Source organism: Branchiostoma lanceolatum, chromosome 7 (assembly GCF_035083965.1).
Source record: "Branchiostoma lanceolatum isolate klBraLanc5 chromosome 7, klBraLanc5.hap2, whole genome shotgun sequence".
In the NCBI taxonomy this organism is placed as follows: Eukaryota; Metazoa; Chordata; class Leptocardii; order Amphioxiformes; family Branchiostomatidae; genus Branchiostoma; species Branchiostoma lanceolatum.
Genome location: NC_089728.1, coordinates 7,415,954 through 7,438,219, shown reverse-complemented (window position 1 = coordinate 7,438,219; position 22,266 = coordinate 7,415,954). Strand labels below are relative to the sequence as shown.

The 22,266-nt window shown below is 41.6% G+C and overlaps 2 protein-coding genes across 3 annotated transcripts; both read left to right on the top strand.

The window, feature by feature from the left end:
- The first annotated feature begins 174 nt into the window (after positions 1 to 174).
- Positions 175 to 8,568, top strand: LOC136438345 (pyruvate dehydrogenase phosphatase regulatory subunit, mitochondrial-like). Its single transcript, XM_066433111.1, has 18 exons — positions 175 to 204; positions 419 to 573; positions 1,210 to 1,343; positions 1,706 to 1,787; positions 2,510 to 2,673; positions 2,932 to 3,053; positions 3,328 to 3,442; positions 3,891 to 4,043; positions 4,250 to 4,374; positions 4,532 to 4,724; positions 5,040 to 5,195; positions 5,535 to 5,677; positions 5,820 to 5,968; positions 6,296 to 6,506; positions 6,779 to 6,868; positions 7,108 to 7,290; positions 7,547 to 7,738; positions 7,942 to 8,568. Exons 1-18 carry the CDS (start codon positions 175 to 177, stop codon positions 8,095 to 8,097), a joined length of 2,553 nt encoding a protein of 850 aa, XP_066289208.1. The 3' UTR covers positions 8,098 to 8,568.
- A 1,053-nt stretch (positions 8,569 to 9,621) lies between these two features.
- LOC136438952 (pyruvate dehydrogenase phosphatase regulatory subunit, mitochondrial-like) lies at positions 9,622 to 21,685 on the top strand. Of its 2 annotated transcripts, XM_066434002.1 has the most exons (18): positions 9,622 to 10,098; positions 10,755 to 10,885; positions 11,275 to 11,356; positions 11,849 to 12,012; positions 12,342 to 12,463; positions 12,949 to 13,063; positions 13,370 to 13,522; positions 13,893 to 14,017; positions 14,256 to 14,448; positions 14,984 to 15,139; positions 15,627 to 15,778; positions 16,528 to 16,676; positions 16,939 to 17,149; positions 17,742 to 17,831; positions 18,321 to 18,503; positions 18,813 to 18,827; positions 19,478 to 19,675; positions 20,162 to 21,685. In XM_066434002.1, exons 1-18 carry the CDS (start codon positions 9,788 to 9,790, stop codon positions 20,309 to 20,311), a joined length of 2,700 nt encoding a protein of 899 aa, XP_066290099.1. In that variant the 5' UTR covers positions 9,622 to 9,787; the 3' UTR covers positions 20,312 to 21,685. The 2 variants fall into 2 exon arrangements, with proteins under 2 accessions (XP_066290099.1, XP_066290100.1); XM_066434003.1 differs by lacking the exon at positions 18,813 to 18,827.
- Positions 21,686 to 22,266: the final 581 nt, after the last annotated feature.

The window sequence follows — 22,266 nt, the reverse complement described above, 5'->3', positions numbered from 1 at the left end:
AGTGATAAGGATAGTTCTATAATTCTAGTTGTATACTATTGCAGGTAATTATCTGCTGCCATCATCATTAGGCTCAAATCCTTTGCTCTTAAATAGGCCCTCAAGGTGTCTCCGTACCATACCGGACTTGGGTTAAACACGTGGTACTGCGTATTGCTACGTCGTATTTCAGACATGTCGTACTCCGCCCCAAAGTACGTCGTAGTTGGGGGAGACTGACTACAATGTACCTTTGTGTCACCACGACGTAGTACAGTTAGACCGTATTTCAGATAAATACGGCGTATTTGAGTGTACAGTACGCCGTGCTTGTCTACCACGTTGTAGTGTGGGCGAACTACGACGTAGTTTGCTGACATACGTCGTGTTGAGCTGAAATACGACGTATTTGAGTTTTGACCGGAATAGAAAACCATAGACGACCTCCGGGTGCCGTGAACTCAGCTCAGCCAGTGAACAGCTTCCCTCTGAGGCACGGGTCGTGATCGCGGGAGGAGGGATCGTCGGCTGCTCGGTGGCGTATCATCTGGCCAAGTCCGGCTGGACCGATGTGGTGCTGCTGGAACAGGGGAGGTAACAGAGTTCTCTAAACATGTTTGAGACATTTTGTATGTTTGACTTGTATTGATTTGGATCCACAATTTGCTAGCATTTCAGCTACCTATTCCTTCTGTGTCTCTATCGATGCGAAATCATATAACAGACAGGGTAACTACAAAACAGTCATAAAATGCTTAACAACAATACAGAAATAAATGAGATACAAGTTCAGGGGCCCAAGGCAATATTATTGCCAAAAAATAGAAACAAATGCTGAAATCTTAATGGTAGTGACATTTACTAACACTGTTTAGCTTATTTGCGTAATAAATTCATACTTTGAGCATTTTAAAACCGCGCGAAGACATTCTGTACGACGATCCCCTTAGTTTTGCGAGCCTACAAAAAACCCAACGACGATTTTCAGTGAGTTCTTACATCACAACGACGTCGTAGTTTTGCATCATGGACGTCGCTATACATTGTGATAGTGTTGTCTGAGCTAACCATGTATAGAATGGCTAGATAAATTGACTTTCAAAATCCTATTTTCTGGGCCTAATATTGCTCTGGGCCTCTTTAATAACTGCCCTGTCATGTCGTGTAGCATTTGAAACATAAGCAGTAGAATTCTAAAATGTGATATGCGACTACGAATTTCCCTTACAGCTTGGGAGGCGGCACGACATGGCATTCTGCCGGGATTGTGGTTCAGATGCGCGGGAATACCCTCCACACCAGCATATGTCAATACAGCACGCAGCTTTATGCCACTCTGGAAGAGGATACAGGCCTGGGCACTGGTCAGTGGTATAACTTTTCCAGGCACACACTCTTCAACAACACTAAATGTCGACGGATGTGATACACTTATTGTCTGATCTCCATATGCACTCTGGCTGTGTGATAGTGTGATAGTATAATTGAGTGTTAAGTATTCTCTTCACTATCAATATAAAGTATTTGGTATGTTCTCATGCTAATTGTGTCTAACCATACACTTGAGAGAATTCACCAGACCCTGCCAAACAATTGGAATGTCCTGTACAAGATCAATATATGACAGTAAGGTGCAAGCTATATTTAAGACAAGAAAATGTGAATAGCTAGGATCACAACAAATATAACGTTATGTATGCATGGCGTGTTTCTGCATGTCTTGTAGGTTGGCGACAATGTGGCACTATGTCCCTTGCCAGGACAACAGATCGTATGATTTACCTAAGGAGAATTGCTGCAGCTGCTAGGTAACCAAATCTATTGGATATGGGAGATTCTTTATACACAACCAGGTATTGATCTCACCTGCTAACGTTTTGGTGTCTATCAGACACCTTCTTCAGAGCTTCTGACTGGAGTACTGCTTCTCACCGCTATAAGTAGCCGATGTAGGTGGCGCTTTTGCGGTGAGAACACTGTCCCAAATATGGCTAAGTTTGTATCCCCCCCTCGTCTCGGTTCATCACCGGTGTTGTCTTCCTTATCCAGACCGCCTCCTTAATCCACCGGGCGCGTCTGTTATCCTCTCTGTCGATGACCTTGGCCCCCTCCCAGTCAATGACGCAGTTGTGTCTGGCAATGTGGTCAGTGACTGCCGATTTCTTGTCTACTTGTTGTGCTTGTCTTTTCTGTGACCTTGTGTTCTTGTGGACTGAAGAAGGTGTCAGATAGACACCGAAACGTTAGCAGGTGAGATCAATACCTGGTTGTGTATAAAGAATCTCCCATATCCTATTTTCTACCAACCTGATGAAATTATTTTCGGAACCAAACCTATTGTTGACAGCTTGGACGTAATGTCAGCTCTTACAGATATGAATCTCAAATTGAAAAATAACCATAGAATCTGATCACATTACACAGCGGATAACAATAATTGGGGTAAGATAGTTGGAGACTATAGACACTAAGAGTGCCTGAAGTGCAGTTATTATAAAGAGCAGATCACAACAACTTTTCCTAACCACAGAGCTGACGGTGTACAGTGTGAGCTGATCGGACCTAAAGACGTTGCTGCCCAGGTTCCTCTGCTAAGGGTGAATGACCTGAAGGGCGCTCTGTGGATACCAGGGGACGGGACGGCAGCACCCTCAGATGTGACGCAGTCTCTGGCGAAAGGAGCAACGTCACGAGGTGGGCTTCAGATGTTGTCAGTCAAACTTCTTCCTGAAGGGATTCTAAACTGTCAAACAGCATAGAGCCAGATATTGCCAAATCCAAATTTGTACCCTAGTTCTGACTATGTGGAGCAATTCTAAACTTTCGTATTACGACGAGTTATAATGGGAGAATAGGAAATAGTATGCAGTTTGATGATTGCTTTAGCGACAACCCGCTAACTTGGGGACATTATAAAACCATGTAGTTATTCTATGATTCTTTACAACCCAGGGGTGCAGATTCACCAGAAAGTTGCCGTGGAAACCGTCCTGACAGACAGCGGTAGGGTGGCGGGGGTCAGAACCAACCAAGGCGACATCAGATGTGAATACTTCGTGAACTGTGCTGGACAAGTGGGTTTTAACATCCATGGACTGTAATTCATAGATGTTCCAGTATTGGTGCAGGGCTAAAATTTACCAGAGCTGATCAGTATTGGGCTGTATAAGGTTACTCTGAGCAGCAACCAATACCCTTTAGCAGCCTACATGTATTTGCTATGTAAATACTATTAATAGACTAACCTCCTGGTCCATATTGTCTGTAAAAGAATAGGGTGATATCTGTTACGTTAAAGTTGAATCTTTAATCTTAGTAAAGTACTGCTGCCTTTATTTCCGATCTCAGTGGGCGTGGCAGCTTGGTCAACTGTCCAGTCCAACCGTCCGTGTACCGCTGCATTCTTGTGAACACTTCTACGTCGTGACTAAACCTATCCCCGGAATTACCAGCAAACAGCCAGGTAGATTTGTAGTGTTAGAATATCGCTTTTGCTTTCGATTTTGTTAATGTTCTGTCTGAAATCCTCCTTTTTGAAGATATGGGTCTATTAAGTTAGTATGAAGATTCGCCGAGAAACAGTCAGGACAACTGCCACATCAAGCCTTGCTGAAACGGAATCAACAGCTTAGAAAATTGAATAGTTCTTGATACATGTAGTTGTTTTTTTTGGCTGGCAACATCTTAAGCCAACGGTATCCAAACACTGACATATTAGAATATTTCTATTGGATTTATCTGAATGTAATAAATTTAGTTTTGTATAGAACACAACATAAACATGACGTTATGTGTTTCACTTGGCGCTATGGCAGACAAAATACCTTTCACCAGTGGATTTACATTGTAGAACGCACATTTCACATGGTAGAATACACAGAGGTGCTACAAGCATACTGTGCTCACTCCAGTTATCAGGGACCCTGATGGCATGCACTACTCACGTGAGTGGAGTGGCGGTATCATAACCGGAGGCTTTGAACTGAACCCCAGACCGGTCTTCACTGATGGTATCCCACCAAAGTTTGAGTTTCAACTGTTAGAGGAAGACTGGGACCACTTCAGTAAGTGAGATGCTTGAAACTTGAAGCCCTAATGAATTATGGCACAATAAAAGGCATCTCAACCAAACTGCACTTCTTTTCTGTATTCCACTGTGGCACAGATTGAAATTCAGCAAAATTTCAAAGTGTGTTGTTTGCAATATTCCAATCTTCCATTTCGATCCATTGACAAAATATAATTTCGCTCTATATAATCCCCCACTCAGTGCCCATCATGGAGCAGGCCGTGCACCGTATGCCAGCCCTACAGGATGCAGAGATCAGACAGTTTCTAAACGGGCCGGAGAGCTTCACCCCTGATATGTCTCCTATACTGGGAGAGGCGCCAGAGGTGGGTCAGGAAGTACAGGTCACAGATAACACTATTGAACAGACAAGGCTGGGTAATGTAGTTCTGGAGGGGGGAGATACATGACATGCTTTCTCTGCAGTAACGTTACATGTCTAACTGGTGTAACTGCAATATGGTTATGATCCTGATGTTGCAGCTGCCAGGCTACTTTGTAGCTGCAGGGATGAACTCAGGAGGAATCGCCAGTGCAGGTGGTGTGGGGAAGGTCATGGCTGAATGGATCATCTCAGGGGACCCTCCTGCTGGCACCTGGCCGGTCGACATCCGCAGGTTTGGGGAGATGCACAACAACAGGAGATACCTCAAGGAAAGAGTCAAGGAAATAATACGTGAGTTATCTTGTTCATATGTACAATGTTAAACTCACATTTCCCATTCGATAGCCATATCAATAGTTGCATAGTTTCAAAGGTGTCTTAATTTTACCTAGCTTGTTTTGAATATTTGTAATTTTTGTTAACAAAGGGCATTGTTTAAACCTGCATACTTAAACAAGAGCATGGTTTAAACCTGTAGATGGCATTATGTTAAGGAAACCCTCTCTGTAACATTTTAAGGAATGCTTAATACTCCAATTATTGATTAATAATGGTAAAATCTGCATTCATGGCTGTTAATGAATGCACATACCTACCTAATTACAGCAAAGCACTACCTACAAAGCTACCCAAAGCAAGAGTTCCAGTCAGCCCGCAGGGTTCTGATGTCACCGCTGTACCCCCTACTGGAGAGGGCAGGTGCTGTGTTTGGGGAGACAATGGGGCATGAGAGAGCCAACTGGTTCTCAAGGCCAGACTCAGGTAAACTGCATCGCATGTTCACACATTTTTGCCTTTGTATCTGTAGATGTAATGTAAAAGTAAAGGAAAGATGGCGTGCACTGATTAACAGAGATGACTGCGCTGTAGTTTTATCTTCGTTTGTGGTCAATCGTTAAAAAGACGGCCCCGGTGGGCTCCTCACTCACATGTCGTAACTGCCTGCAGGGCAACTCCGTTGAGCCTCCTCTTTGTCTTGTAAACAGTATGTTTATTGTCATGTCTGTATGTAAAGCTGAGAAGATGAAAGTACTACCAGAGAGTGATAAAAAGTTGTCTATATCGTCCTTCCCTGTTAACGTGTGCAATTTTGCATTTCAGATGACTTCATGGAGTTAAACAAGGAGACGAAAGGGACTTTCGGGAAGCCATCCTGGTTCGAAGCTGTGCTAAAAGAGTACTTTGTCTGCTGTGAGAATGTTGGCATTGTCGACATGTCTTCACTTACCCAATTTGAAGTGCAGGTCAGTACATATTTATTCGATTGATGGTGGATTGTGATTTCTAAATTTTGTCTGGTTTATTGAACCAAAAGCGACCAAAGTCAGATCAACATAAGAACAAAGATCACTGCAAAAAATTGATAAGAAATTTTCTACTGTTCAGTCCTCAGGTGATGAGGTTGTGGCGTACCTCCAGAGGCTGTGCTGTAACGTGGTGGATGTTCCAGTTGGGACGGTGCTGCATACCGGGATGTTGAACCACTACGGAGGGTACGAGAACGACTGCAGGATAGCTAGGCTAGCCAGCAATCAGTAAGTACATTTCAATGAAAAATAGTAAATGTTTCTTGCCTTTAGGTAGAATTTAGAACTCATAACATATCTTTAGCATCCACTTTTGTCACCAAAAGGATGCTTTACTGCAGAACGGGAAATAGTCGCAATGGTTTTATGTTCGCGGCGTTTTGCAGTGACCTCTTCACTGCGAAATGAAAACCACCGCAAACGTTTTCCATTTTGCAGTAAAGGCCTGTATGGCATTTTCAACCTCAAACCTCCATGAATGCTCCATTTTCTCCCTACTGCAAAACTAATCCCCGCGAACATTTCCCCTTTTACAATATTTTTTATTATTTCCAGGTACGTCATCATCTCACCGACCAATCAGATGGTGCGAAGCTGGGCGTGGCTAAACCGCCATCTCCCTGGAGACGGATCTGTACACATCAAGGACGTGACGCGGAGCTACGCTGCTCTCAATGTTCTCGGTCCCAGGGCGAGGGAGCTGATGGGCAGTTTGACTGACGTTGTCACTATGAGCAGCCATAACTTCCCGTCAAATGTCTGCAGGGTGAGTTGCCATGGAAATGAGTCAGTACAACTAAGGATGTCACTTGGCCAGCCAAGTTGTAAATGTTGTAAATTTCTAAAACAAAGTGCTAGCCATTAAAGGCTGTAATTGTTTGCACAATGGTAAAACAGTGTTTCTATAATCTGTTGACTGTATAATTGAAAAGTTCCAGAAGCTTACCAATCACCAATAGAAGGTTGCAAAGTAAAGATCAACCGCAATATAGTTATAGTTATGTATGTATGTTGGGACTATGTGCAATTATGTCACAGGAGCTGAGCATTGGTTTCGTCCCCCGTGTTCGTGCCATGACCATCAGCCATGTTGGAGAGTTGGGATGGATGCTGTTTGTGCCACAAGAGGTAAAATAAAACATTACTGTCACAAACTCTAGAATCGGCTCTTATTTGTGATGTTAGTAAGCTTAGGTGCTATTGTAGAAAGCAGGATCTAGGAACACTTTATCACACGAGTAAAACTAAATTGTGTGGGGTCTGCGATCTATTAACATATCCTTTTCAGTTGAGTTAAATGTCCAAAAATCTGTTGATTTTATGCCATCTCTTTGTAAAAAAAATCATGAATGTATCTTATTTTACAGTATGCTTTACACCTCTATCTCTACATCATGAAGAGGGGTCGAGCATTTGGGATCCGTAATGTCGGCCACTATGCCATCGCTCACCTGTGTTTGGAACATGGTATTCCTTCCCTGGGTACTGACCTGGACTCATCTGTCACTCCATTTGAATTTCAACAGGAGCAAAGCGTCAATTTAGACAAGGTATAGTGTCCATGTATGCTGTTACCCATGCCATGATATGTCAACACTTATTTGGAAATAAAATTCAAGATAGATTGGATGTTGTAAAGGTGAGAAAAGACTGCAGATGGTTAAATCTGCCTTCCTCTTAGATGGAACAAACATGTGTACTTACTATGACCAAAAATTAAAATTTCATTTGAATACGACATGGCACGATTGCTGTTTTGTACAAAGAGTTCTTAAACCAACTTTCATTTCGTTTTCATTTCTGCAGGACTTCATTGGTCAACCTGCTCTGCTCAAACAGAAGCAGGAAGGAGTGAGACAGAAACTTTTCATGTTCCTATTGGACAATCATGACCTGGAGAATGACCTTTGGCCTTGGGGAAGGGAGCCAATCTGGGAGCGTGGAAGGGTCGTTGGCATGACAACCTCAGCAGGTTATGGATACACTCTGAAGAAACAGGTTTGCTCACAGTTGCTTTACAAAACATACAAAAAATAAACTTCTGTCTATCACCGTAAGAAATAAAAAAAATCTGCAATACCAAACGTTGGGCTTCTCCCTAGCCCTAAACAAGCAATAGCATGGATAGTTCTGGTATGGATTCTTTAAAAGCTATCAAACGTTTGTTAAATGTGAGTAACATGGTTTGTGTTTTCCCACAGATCTGCCTTGGTGTTGTGCGTAACCCAGATGCAAAGACAGAAGAGGGGAAGGTAGTCACTGATGACTTCATAACAAAGAACAAATTTGAGATTGACGTTGCTGGAAAACGTTTCTCTGCCACAGCCCAGTTGTTACCGCCTGCTTTGATTCATTGACATTAGATCAAAATTAGAACACCATCTACACAATCCAGAAGACCTGTCATTGTTGCTGAACATAATCCATTCTGGCGAACAGATCTGTCCTTGGTGCTGAACACCATCCATTCAGGCTATCAGGCCTGTTCCAGCGCTGAACACCATTGATTCAGGCCAGTAGACCTGTCCTTGGTGCTGAACACCATACATTCGTGCTAGCAGACCCCAGCTTGATGCTAAACATTATCCATACAAGTCATTGAAGAAATTGACTGTGTAAACCATTTCTTGTAATTCATCCAAACGTATGCTTGGTGCTGAACACCCACTAACTAACGTTATATGCAATTTTATATCAGTTTTGATTATATATTACCAGATGGCTGTCAAAAATCCTGTAGAGTTTCCAAATATGGGAAATGCAGGTTTTATCATATGATATCAATGAAAATAGTCTTTGAATAAAGGATCCTGTACATATCTATCATATATCTACATGTTCTCTGTACCAATTCCACCATCAGATATCTTACCTCATAGAATCATCCAATACAAGCATACACTTATACTTTTGACTTGGTACATGGTTACCAATGCATATGTTGTTAATCACTCTCCTCAGTATACAACTAATTATATAAATATTCTGATGTATAGAATGTTGTCTTGAGCGGTGTAGGGAAACGTTTACCCTTAGAAAAATCTGTAACATTTGAAAAGTAAAGTCTCTCCCTCGCAAAGAACTTAGTGGTGGGGAAATGGTGGCCAAACTCCCTTGAAAAACAGCCAACAGCCAGCGTAGTTAGTCTGGTATAAACGTTTTCGGTCGCATCTTATCATGCATGTTGAAATAAAACAACTTGACGGCATCGCAGCGACGCCTATCGTATGTTATACATACTACAGGTGGTAGGTCTTGGCAGCAGCCGTTGAGCCGACTACTTCAAATTCAAGTAAAAAGCACACAAATAAGTTTTTACAAGTTTCTGATTAGAAACAACGCCTTATGAGCACGGAAAGACAAATGAAAGCCTTTATATTTTAGGGGGCTGCAGCAAAGTTTTTGCACGTAATTGAAACTTTAGTTTGAACAGTAAATGCGGAGGGAGCGCCACATGATTGTGCAGAGTTGATGGACAAAAAATGTATCTGTTTGACTCCTGTCTTCAACTGACAGTAGGCAATAGTAAAAGATTTCATGGGCTGCCAGACCAAGGATGTTCAATTGATTGAACCTCAAGATGATGTCGATTAATACAGATAATTAGAGAACAAGTCAAACACGGTTGATGTTGGCATTCTGCGTGAATGTGTTGGAGATTCAACCCGACCACTTCGAAGTAAAAAGTGAGGCACTTTCATCGTGATGATAACTTGCACTTGTCTATTTTCTGTCTGACCCTTTTAAGCAAAATACTTCTCAAACCTTTTAGTAATAGCTACCTGCTCCATCCGATAAACGTAGAAACTTCGACACTATTCGTGTATTAAATTTGAGATTACGCGTTCGTTCTCGCGGGAAAAGGCGAGAATTGCTAACCTTCAATCCTGACCTTTGACATGATGACAAAAGGAAAGTTGCTGTTCTGGGTTTCTTGTCAAGGTCCAACGTTTTTCCTGGTCAACCTTGCGTGTCACAGTATGTTTGAACCATTGGAAATAGTACGATCTTGATGGTGAATGTCCATACGATTGCCAGATACCAAATATGCTGTCACATCGCGCTGTGTGGGCGAACTGTGTCCGGGAACGGGTCCGAGGATCAGGACGCTGGCCTTGGAGTTCCCAAACAAAGTCACCTCAGCTCTGTCACAGGAACACGAACCCTGACGTGAGATGGGTGAGTTCTGGCGCGGACAGGCGTCAACTCAAGGCGACACAGGAGGAGGTACCGGCGGAAAAGCCGCTCCCGTCCCAGGCACAAGTGGTGATCGCTGGGGGAGGGGCGATCGGCTGTTCCGTGGCGTATCATCTGGCTAAGTTTGGCTGGACAGATGTGGTGTTGTTGGAGCAGGGAAGGTATGCTGACTATTGCTGAGCAAAATTGTTCGAAAATCATGTGATAAGTGTTTCTGTGCCTAAAGAGCTCAAAGGCTGCTGTAAGGTTTGCTCTGATTGCTCCTACGAAATTCATTCCTATCAATTGCTAAAAAACAACACACTCTAATAACAGGAACATCCAGGTCCAAAAAACGTGTTGTTGACAAGAACACCCCCCTGTCAATAGTGGGGATAATTCTCATGGACTTTTTAAAAATTTGCAATGTCAGCAGAATCATGATATGCTATAATAGGTGCTTCGCCAGATTAAAATGTGGTTTTATAAAGCTTCTATTTCAGACTTATCCGTAAGATCTCTAATGCAGAAGCATAGTTAACCATGTTCTCTGTTATGAAGCAACTTTGTAAAAATGTGTGTTGATTTAGACTTTGAAAGACTTCAAATAACCAGCAAAAACTTACAAACCAGATATACCAACAACAGGACACAGAGATTATGTATGAAGAAAAAAGTAACTTAAGTTGGTCTCATTGATATTTACTCCCAGAATTGAAGAACAGTCAAATCAGAAGAAAATATACAAAGACACTGAATACGATAAAGGTAGATATCAATATTCCAATCAGACCCAAGTTAACACATTGATGGGATCACTGGTATTTTTCTTCTCCAGACTAAGCTGCGGTACAACATGGCATTCGTCCGGCTGCTGTGCGATGCTGGTCGAAGGGATCATCAGGGAGATGTTTGAGTACAGCAAACAGCTGTACCCAACATTAGAGGCTGAGACAGACATTAACACAGGTCAGAAACATCACATGAACAGTATCAATGAAAATTTTTGAGTCCTATCAGTTCTTTTCTGTTATGCCAATTCCCATTGATGGAAAAAAACTTCTTTTTTCCATCATTATGTACAAATTTCCGTCACTGTTCATTCACTGTGCAAAACAAAAAATTCTATTCTACAGACCCAATTTTCCAAATCGGCATTTCGTTAGACTTGATGTACATGTTAGGAGGTTGTCATCATTCTCTGAAATGAAACATTCTTAATTGAAACAGTTTGTGCAATGTATGAAGTATCACCGTAAAAACAAAACCAGTGAAGAACTGCAAACATCTCAAAAAGTATATGCTACTATATGCCTGATGTGCTGTGTGTTATGATAAAATGTTTCTTTCTTCACTAGGCTGGCAACAGTGTGGTTCCATATATGTAGCTCGTACGGAGGACCGAATGACCGCATACAGAAGACATGCAGATGCAATAAGGTAGGTGTGTTTTAAAGTTGAACATCAGGAAATGATGTTCACTGAAATGATCATAATTAAGATCTACACAAATGGGTGCAGAATTGGGTGATAAGATGGTCTTGTGGGTAGGGTTGTTGACTTAGAATCTACAGGTTCTAGGTTTGAATCCCTAACAGGCCCCAATGTTGTGCCTTTTCGAAAGGCACTTAACACTTATTCCTCTCTGAACTGAAAATGAGTACCTAGCTTCGGTTAAGGATGTCCTGTTGGATGGGACGTAAAGCCAGAAGTCCCATGAAAGCCACACCTTGAGCATGTTATAGATCCCACCACACTTATCGAAAAGAGTTAAGGTGTTCTTCGTGATGTGAGTGGATCAAACCTATCAGTCCAGCCTCATACAGCTTGTACTTTTAATGTTGTACAAAACTGGTTAGTTTACTGGTTTTGGGAAATAAACTGTAAGAAAATGGTTGAAAATGCAACATGTACATGTAACTGGTGTTGCAGGGCAATGGGAGTGGAGTGTGAGCTGGTGAGTCCCAGAGACATCAGTGTTTATCACCCCTTACTGAGAGTGGATGACCTGAAGGGTGCATTATGGATACCAGGAGATGGGGAGGCTACACCAGCTGATGTCACACAAGCTCTGGCTAAGGGGGCGACAATGAAAGGTTGGTGGGAGACATGAGTTGTTTCCTACCTGGACTGACCCTTTAACATTTGTGTTAACATCCGCTTAAGATTCAACAATTTATGAAAATATAAGACTGGTTTTTACCCAAGCCGAACCAGCCTTCCAATACTGCAAGTATCCTATTACACCACTTCCGCCTTACATACTGCCACTCCACAGTGCAATGTTCTCATAACTAAACACGTCTGTGGACACACGCCAAGACAAACAAACATGCAAAATGAAAACAATACCTCTGTTTTCTTGTAGGTAATATCTAGTCTAAGTCAGTTGTTCCTTATGTCTGAACCATCTTTTTTTTTCCAGGTGTCCAGATTCACGAGAAAGTAGGTGTGGAGAAAGTTTTGACAGCATCTGGTCGAGTGAACGGTGTCCGAACAAGCAAGGGAGACATTAGATGTGACCACTTTGTCAACTGCACTGGACAGGTTAGGTGTTTACTATACATGTGTCAAGTGTTGTCAGACCCATGTCTATATTTCAACAGTAGTTGTTTTGCATCTAGGAACTTTCGTGCAAAATGTAACTACATTTCACCAATTTTTCGTCTTGCTTGTTTTCATAGCCAATTACTTAATTATATTTAAACCACACTCATACCTAGAAAATCTAAATAACCGGAAGACCCCCACCTGTCTAAAGTTAAAGTAACAGATGTTTGCGAAACATTTTACAAGTCATAATCTTTATAGTGTAGGACTACGTAAGGTTCATGTAGAAACAAGGAAAGCTACTTAGGGACTGAAAATCTAATCATTTCTTCAATAGACAAGACATAAACACATACCAAATTTCTTGACAATCCATTCTTAGCTCCTTGAGTTATACTGCAAAGCCACAAACAGGCATACATCAATGCTACCAAAAAATTACCATCTTGGCAAAGGTAATGAATTACTTTTCTCTATTCCAGTGGGCTTGGGAGTTGGGACAACAGTCCAGTCCTAGTGTCCGTGTTCCATTGCACTCCTGTGAGCACTTCTACATTATAACTGACCCAGTGGCAGGAGCTAACATCACAACGCCAGGTACTGTCATTTACTAAGTTAAGTTTCTGTGGTGTTTTAAAATTGTACTTGAAACAATTTTGTAGTTGTAGCTAAATCTACTCTAATTTTTAGATTAAATTATTTTCTTGGACCATTTCTTGGTAACATTATTTTGTGACCACCTGCTGATAGACTGGTACTGTGAATTTTACAATCGGCCCAAAAACCAGTCCACTGATTTTTTTCTGAACCATTTTTTTCGGACCAGTCCAGCAAGAAATACCGGTTTTGTACCAATACATGGTACCGTTACCCACCCCTATACATCATTGTTTTACCATCTAGTTGCACAAGATCCAGATGGCTATAACTACATGAGGGAATGGAATGGGGGCTTTATCTGTGGTGGCTTTGAGCCCAAACCTAAACCTGTCTTCACCGATGGAATTCCTTCGCCGTTTGAGTTCCAGCTTCTGGAGGAAGACTGGGATCATTTCCGTGAGTACCTGTTATAATGATGGTAGGTGAGGAAAGATACCGGTGCTTGGACTGATGATTTTATTGGCAATCCCTCAGGGGCAGAGCCAATAGTCTAGTACTGCGATTGAGTTGTAAATATTCTGAAAATTGACTACGCCTCAGACTGTGGCTGGCATTTTGGATATATGTACATTTGCTTGTTAAAACATATCCTTAAAAAGTTGTTGAGATTCCTTAAGTGCTCTTCTGTTAACTAGTGCAGGGGGCAGTCAGATGATGGGGGCAACTGAGGCAAGGCAAAATAGTCATAATCACTCCCACCGCTTTCACTTTTTACTTGGAATAGTAGCAGTGACTTGTTTTCCTTTCTGTACATCTCTTCCCACAGAGCCAGTCTTGGAGCAGATTCTGCTCCGCATGCCAACACTTAAGGAGGTCAAGGTTAAAAAGTTTCTGAATGGTCCAGAGAGCTTCACCCCTGACCTGTTCCCCAACATGGGACAGGCTCCTGAGGTAGGTCATAGGTCATAGAGAGCTCTGACCTGTTTCCCAACATATGGGGCAGGCTCCAAGTCTTTGTCAAACTTTCATAACTTCTTTATTAAGCTAGAGCTTACCCACACAGACAATCATTAAAACAAGCATTTATATTGTTTTGAACCATGCAGCTGAAAAGTAAACTAACCAAGCAGGAAACAAAAGAAATGTCAGTAAAGCATAACAAATCTAACAAAGATAAATATTCTTGCAGCTGCCAGGCTACTTCGTAGCTGCAGGGATGAACTCAGGAGGAATCGCCAGTGCAGGTGGTGTGGGGAAGGTCATGGCTGAATGGATCATCTCAGGGGACCCTCCTGCTGGCACCTGGCCGGTCGACATCCGCAGGTTTGGGGAGATGCACAACAACAGGAGGTACCTCAGGGAAAGGGTCAAGGAAATATTGCGTGAGTCTTTTCTTAGAAAAAGCCTTACGTACGAGCTTGTCTGATATGTTGGGAACAAGCAACATCCACCATGGTGTCAATTTGCAGCAGTCTTTGATAAGTGTGCTATTCCTATGTTGAAGTTGTCAAGTTGTTTTAACAAGGGATGTTGCTATAGTTATATATTAAGTTTTAGATACAATTATGCTGTCATTTTGAGACAAATTGGTCATATATCTATTTGACATGAAGTAACAGTGGTCATGACAGCATTATATGATACAATATTCTCTCTTCACATTTTAAGTCCTTGACATTTTGACAAAAGAAAGGAGGTTCTGCTGCAGTACCAAGGGGCCCCAAAACTCATAATTTCGGTAATAGGACAAGACCTAACCACATTCCGAATTTCATGACAGTTCATTTTCGAGTTCTGCTGTTCTGCCAGACAAATTCTACCAAAAACATGACCTTCTTGGAGAAGGTAATAACGTTATATACATGTAATTGCACTTTGTTATCTAGTAATAGATGAATACATTCTGTTGTGTTTCAGCGATGCCCTATGCACAGCCCTACCCCAAGCCAGAATTCCAGTCTGCCAGGAAGATGCGCATGTCCCCACTGTACACCAAACTGGAGAAGGCCGGGGCTGTGTTTGGAGTCAAGATGGGGTATGAGAGGGCCAACTGGTTCTCCAAGCCGGAGTCTGGTGAGTCACTGTCATGATCAGCTGAAACATTGTCACAAAGTTTTTCACAAACAAGATATAGATACAACCTTGTGTGGCATCGAGTGGCCGAGTACCTAGGCTAGTGGACACAAGATCAGGAGATCATGGGTTCAACTCCTGGCTTTTCTGGCTAGACATTGTGTCCTTGGGACAGGTACTTAAGAACTTTCCTCACTCCACTCAGGGGTAAAATGGGTACCTGACTTCGGTTGGGGAGGTAAAAGGCGGTGGAAGGAGTGAGATGGGCTCTGCCTTCCAATACCATGTCTTAGACACAGTTATTTAACAACCCAAAGCTTCAAAGGCTATGGCTTTACCTCTACCTTTACTTTACAACCTTGCACCTTGTATTTTTACTTTGCTTTACTTTACTTTTATTTTTACCAGTGTGTACGTTTTAAGCTGAAAGGAAAAGTCTGATATAGCTAATACGTCATGTACTTGTCTTTTTTTCTGTCAAACTTAGATGACTTCACGGACGTCCCCTCTGGCTGGCAGGCGGGCCAGGGGACTTATGGAAAGCCTCCATGGTTCAATGCAGTACGTGAAGAGTACCTGGCCTGTCGTCAAAATGTTGCTGTCATGGACATGTCATCCTTCAGCAAGTTTGAAGTTCGAGTCAGTACAGACCTACTACACCCACGCCAAACTCCTTCCCCTTTTCCCCTGTAGTCCCACTTGGCTCACATAAAAAAAGTCTGTTTTGCTCCCACTGGAAACCTGCTTGGCACCTGCCCTTTCTGCTTTGCCCCCAATGGCCACCATGTTGACTATGAACAGTACTGGTTAATGCGGAATGACTTTGGTGGTGGTGTAGTAAGAATGCCTCCACTACAGCTAACTTTGATTGTTGCAAAATAGTAGCAGTACTGATTGGTACTGTTAGAGAAACAGTGTGAAGCACAATTTCAGTCATTGACAATTCTGTTTAGTCCAGGGGCAAAAATTCTTTTGGGCAGAAATTGAGATGCCTTCAGAACCATATACTCTTTATGGAATGTATTAGACTACATAGGTGAATATGTCACTTGACTTGTGTTAAAATTCAGTATTTTTTTATTTATTTGAGTATCATAGAACTCTCATGAATCTGGACATATTCCTGTTGGTATGCAGCAAGTCAGCAAGAGAGAAATAGACCGATCCTGACCGTCCATCACAATTAGTAGTTCATCCAATGATAGCATTGCAATTAACGGTTCCACCAACGAGAGTGTGGCTGCATGCCTGTCAAACATTTCTGCTTTTATTTACATTTCTACGTTTTGACAGAGGTGGGAGGGGCTATGGGATCGGCCTATACTTAAGATGCATGTTTTAAACAAACCACATCATGTTGACATCGGTATTCTGGTATCCACGTTCAGTCCTCAGGTGATGAGGTGGTGACATACCTACAGAGGCTGTGCTGTAACGAGGTGGATGTTCCAGTTGGGACGGTGCTGCATACCGGGATGCTCAACCACTATGGAGGGTATGAGAATGACTGCAGCCTGGCACGCCTAGCAGAAAACATGTGAGTATACAGAAAGAGCCTGTCCTCATCTTTTAAGATATGTGGTTCTAAAGCCCTTATCTCACTGGACTTGTGGCACGTTGGGGACCTCGATGTTTGTGGTCCCTATTGTCAAAATTTAGGCATCCTGTTTTGTTCTGCCCATGTTGTTTCTTTTGCTCTCTCATAATAGACCTGTAGTCTGCAGAACATGTCATTAAATTTACTCGCTGTGGCCTTATGTAAAGAAAAACTTTGTTGACAAACTTTGTTGTCCCTCCAGGTATCTCATCATCTCACCATCCAATCAGATGGTACGCAGCTGGGAATGGCTTCACCGTCACCTCCCTAAGGAAGGGACTGTACAGATCCGGGATATCACGCCATACTACGCCGCCATCAATGTCCTTGGGCCAAGGTCGCGGGAGCTGATGGCCGAACTGACGGATACTGTCACCATGAGCAGCCAGTACTTCCCTTCTTTCACCTGCAGGGTAATGAGAAGTTTGTTTGTTTGATTGATTAAAAAAAAGTAAACCCCCTTTAGGCACAACACACCAGTTTTATACAGTAAATACAAGCTATGTAAGACCAGACTGTAATTGATCCACTCACATCATACTTTTTTCAATAAGTACTAGTGTGGTGGGTTCTTTCACATGCTCAAGGTGTGGCTCTCCTCAAACAAGTAACCTCTAACTTTATGTCCCATCGAAGAGGAAGTTCCTAACCGAAGCTAGTCACTCATTTTCACCCGATTCAAGGGAAGAAGTAGGCCTTTCCCAAGGGCTCAAAAGTGGGGCCTGCTAGGGATTCGAACCAAAAAACTTAAGGTTTTAAGACAACCCTAACCGCAAGACTACCAATGCCACTGAACTCATTTTATTTTTCTTCATTTTCACAAGGTAAGGTCTAAATCATAGCAGTATTGAATCTAATGAAAATGCAAAGGTTGCCTCCTTGTCCACCCTTATGTCTATATAAGGTAATATATTGAATATGTCACTTGTTCATAATGTTTGTGTCACTTCAGCAGTAAATATATGAAAAGACGTTGTAGACATGTATCTTGTTATCATTTGTTAGGAGCTGAGCATTGGTTTTGCCCCACGTATCCGTGCCATGAGTCTCAGCCACTCTGGAGAGCTGGGATGGATGCTGTATGTACCACAAGAGGTAGGAGAAGTAGAGAATGTATGATATCTTAATTTAGTGGTATAGATCTATAGCCACAGAAAACATACCACAGAGACTTGTTTGTTGAACCCAGGCTGTTTTTCACCTGATTGAAAATTGTTTGCCATTTGTGAATAATATCATCAGGTTGGTAGATGATTTAAAAACGAAGTTCTTCATTCACAACCAAGGAGTTACAACAGTTGATGTTTTGGTCACCTTCCTCAGGGCAATCATGACTGGTTCTACGTTACACTGCAACTTAAGGCACATTCTCAGTCTGTTGTTACTCCTTGGATGTGAATCAAGAACTTTGTTATTAAATAAATGCCATTGTCTATTCTCATTTACACACTGCAATTTTGTTGTGATCAATATTCTTGCAAAGGCTTTTTTGATCCAGCCGTCCAAGTTCATTTTCCAATTCTTTACACGCCACTTTCAGTGATCATTTCTGCTTTTAACTGAACGACTCTGTCCCTCCATCAGTATGCACTCCATGTGTATGATCACATCATGCACAAGGGCAGAGATTTTGGAATCCGCAATGTCGGCTACTACACTATTGCTCATCTACGCATGGAACGGGCGTTTGCCTTCTGGGGAATCGACCTGAATGCGTCCGTGACCCCCTTTGAGTGTCAGCGAGAGCACAGGGTCAAGTTTGGGAAGGTAGGAGACATGTTTTTTTATAGGGATGCATAATGCTAGTTGACCTTTAGTCATTGTGCTATTCCGTAAGAGCCTGTTGACAGCAATCTTGCAAAAGATTATACCATCATTTATTTCTGTTACATGTGGATAATGGATATTATAGATTACCTTTGACACTTAAGCGGTACATACTTGTATTTACTCTCTTGTCATGATGCTACAAAAATATTGCAATTTAGAAATACAAGACAGTTTTGGAAGCTTTTCAGACAGTGTTCGAAACACACATTTCTTTGACAACAGTACTAAAACATGCTTTGGTTTCAGGAATCAGAACAAGATGTGAGTCCCAGTACAGAAATGGTAGTATGTAATTAGATCTGTCCAAACAAGCTGAGATGATATTTACCATTAACACACTTTTGGGGTCTTATGGAATACTAAGGTCAAGTGTTCTAAGCACTGGTGCTGTTGACATTGTTGTGGTATACTAACTTAATGTCCTTTCATATGGGTGTCTCCAACTTTCATTGGTGGTGGTGGGGATCTTTCACAGGCCTTGGAAGGCATTAATCATGATTAATGGTTAGGGCATTGCAAAGGAAAAGACAAAATTTAAATCAATTGGAATTTGGAAGCCAATGTCGTTGATTTCTGTTGTTAAATCTGTCATTTAAGCCTATGAAAATGTATTCTTCATGTCATGAAGTTCAGATTTTCAGACAGATGGTGAATATTTCTTCCCATCCCAACAAGCAAATTTTTTCATCCTTGGACAGAGAAATTGGACCTGGAGACAGCCCTGTGTCCTTCCCAGGATGCATTAAACATTGTACTTCTCTGCCATTCACATTCCAAGGGTTAACAGGACTGTAGCGGTGTTCCATGCTAGATGAGGTTTTAGGTCATCACAGAGTGTCATGAGCTTTATCACGAGTGACCACCACCGTCCTTTTGCACACTTTTGGATGTTTTCTTCTACTATCTTGCAGGGAGTGGACTTCATTGGTCGATTTGCCCTGCTCAAACAGAAGCAGGAAGGAGTGAGACAGAAATTTGTCATGTTCCTATTGGACAATCATGACCTGGACAATGACCTTTGGCCTTGGGGAGGAGAGCCAATCTGGGAGGGTGGAAGGGTCGTTGGCACAACGACGTCAGCAGGTTATGGATACACTCTGAAGAAACAGGTTTGTGCATTACCTTCCTCATTGCTGTTCTTGAATCTAACAGAAAGTAGAAAGGTTTACTAAAACCACTCTCTGTACATGCTGTTTTATGTCATACCTGGGCCATGATAACATTAGATACGGGTGTACTGGACCACTCTGCATTTTACTGTATCTCACAGGCTTCCATAGAATAATTTGAACGCTCCTCATAGGGACCAAATGTGCCGCTGTCAAAAATTGAAACACCAGATACGGACGTTGGAATTGGAATTGTTGTTCTTACATTCTTTCATTTGAGAACATTAGATTTCACAACTTCTGCTGTAATGTGTGTGTTTTATTAGATGGGTATAGCTTAAAAAGAATATGTATTCTGCATCACACTTGGTCCCAGCCCTCCTGTGGTTGGCCTGGTACCTTGGGTGATAGGAATACGTTGTATTCTCTATGTCCTTCATTAAAAGTGTCACATATGATTGATGAATGTACTTATGGCCTCTGTAGGTTTGCCTTGGTTTTGTTCGCAACCCAGACCTGCAGACAGGAGAAGGTAAGGTCATCACCAACGACTTCATCACCAAGGGCAAGTTTGAGATCCAAATAGCCGGGAAGAAATTTAGCGCTGCAGCACGACTGTTTCCCCCACAAATATAAAGAGTTTGGTGTCACAAATTTTCATTCTGTTAAAGTAGTAACACATCAATGAAGGTTGGACATCCAGGTAATAAGGTACACAAGATAACAGTTACTCAAGCAACTGTCAAGTGTTCTAAGTTGACTGTTAACACATCTATCCCATTGCTTGAGTAACTTCAATCTTCTGTACAGTAGTAACCTACCTACCTACCTAGTCCCTTGACCTCCAGGTCGTTGGGTGGACAAGGTAGACATGAAGATAGAGAGCTGTCTCCAGACTCGTTTGTCTCTCGCAGCAGTCAGCCTTTTGAACAGGTTTAAGGGCGTCCACTCTGTGACAATTCTAACATGTAACAGTTACATGTATAAATTTAATCAGTCTTTGTTGTCTAGATATACAGGTGTCAAAGATTATTACAAATGCAATGTATGTAAAGATACTACTTACAACTGTCTTCTCAAACAGCAATATCAGTTGGACAGATCTAGACAGTAATGTTTCATGGTTAGCCATACAGTTTAGCATGACATTGTATTTGAGAACCCTCAGAAAGTAGGACTAGACAAACAGAGAAGCTAGACCCTTGCAAGTCCAATCCCTTCCCAAACTCTACTGTAGTCCTGGAGCTGAATAAACTTGTGGTTCAATTGTAAAATGTGACTGGAAGATTACTCAATAACATTAGGGCCACTCAAGCTTGATTTTTTGAATGTCATCTGCATATGCTTTTATTTTATTTTGCAGATGTTATCCATAGAGTATTACTTGTATGGCCTCATCCATATCATGGTGCTTTTATATTCTTTGAATAAAGCTTTGATGATATTTATGTACTTTTCAATGGAAAAGGACGATTTGACAGCAAGCTGGGTGCTGGATAAACTAGAGAAAGCTAGCCTCATATTTGTGTACTCATGTTGTTAAAGAATATATGTATTCTATGAAAAGGTAATTCATATGTTTCAAAAATTGCATACTTGTGTACTTAATAGATGCTTAGCTGTATGTTGGTGCCTTTGTTTGCATGTAATGCAGTAAATATACTGTAGTATTTTTATAGCTTGTTACTACATGCAAGGACATAAGGATCCTTGCTACATGTACAAAAGTAACTTGTTTACATTTTGGGCCTCCAGTGGTATATCAAATTTGAGAAGTGTAGTATGCAAAATCTATTAAAGCAACAATTAGGGGAATGTTCCTTATGATGTAACAGTTGCCTATAGGGGATTAAAACTAGTAGTGGGAATTGATATACTAGTAGGTACATCATGTTGTAAATAAGGATGCAGAATACAATGTATTCTGTTACCAAAATTAACAGGTACTATATGTGTAACTACTCTAGTCAGCCACAAAACATTTAAGTGTTAATAAACACTTGAAAGGAAGTGGTGAAGGTGTATCTCACGAATAACAACCACGGAAACATGTGCTAGTAAGAAAACAGCATTTATTACTTAATGTTATGTTGCAGCAGTTGTAGGTATTATGGTCTGACTTTATTTACATGTATCTACGTTTTGTTTAATACAGACAGTCAACTGTCTCTGGTTGAAGCAGGTGTTCCCACGAACAGTTTTAAGTATTCAGTTTCCATCTTACACATCGCTGGTCATATTTATAGTTGCTGTCATACTTTTCTTGACATCTTGTCTACACTTGCTGCATGCTGCACGTGGAAAGACCTTTGTTGTGGTTTTGGATGAACCAGTGTTTATTTGTTTAGAACGATATTCCTATTCCTGGAAATGATCGCATTATTGTGACGTCTGTTTTGGATGTTGAGGAAATTTTGTCGAACAGAGACTATCAAAACCATTCTATAAACCTTAATAATGTTATTTTTTGGTAACGTTACGTCTTCTCGGAAATGTTTGCATTAGTCATTATGATTAGGACCTTCTGGCTTCCGCTGTTTGTGATGCTAAAGAAACCTTGGACAGGGACAACTATCATGTGATACAGCGTG

Bases quoted from the DNA above. Each gene is read 5' to 3' on its own strand.
- LOC136438345 (XM_066433111.1), top strand. From the start codon at position 175: ATGTCGTACTCCGCCCCAAAGTACGTCGTA. The intron at 3,054-3,327 runs GTGGGTTTTAAC...TTCCGATCTCAG, and splicing joins TCGTGAACTGTGCTGGACAA to TGGGCGTGGCAGCTTGGTCA. The intron at 4,044-4,249 runs GTAAGTGAGATG...TCCCCCACTCAG, and splicing joins GGAAGACTGGGACCACTTCA to TGCCCATCATGGAGCAGGCC.
- LOC136438952 (XM_066434002.1), top strand. From the start codon at position 9,788: ATGCTGTCACATCGCGCTGTGTGGGCGAACTGTGTCCGGGAACGGGTC. The intron at 14,449-14,983 runs GTGAGTCTTTTC...GTTGTGTTTCAG, and splicing joins AAGGGTCAAGGAAATATTGC to CGATGCCCTATGCACAGCCC. The intron at 16,677-16,938 runs GTGAGTATACAG...TTGTCCCTCCAG, and splicing joins GCACGCCTAGCAGAAAACAT to GTATCTCATCATCTCACCAT.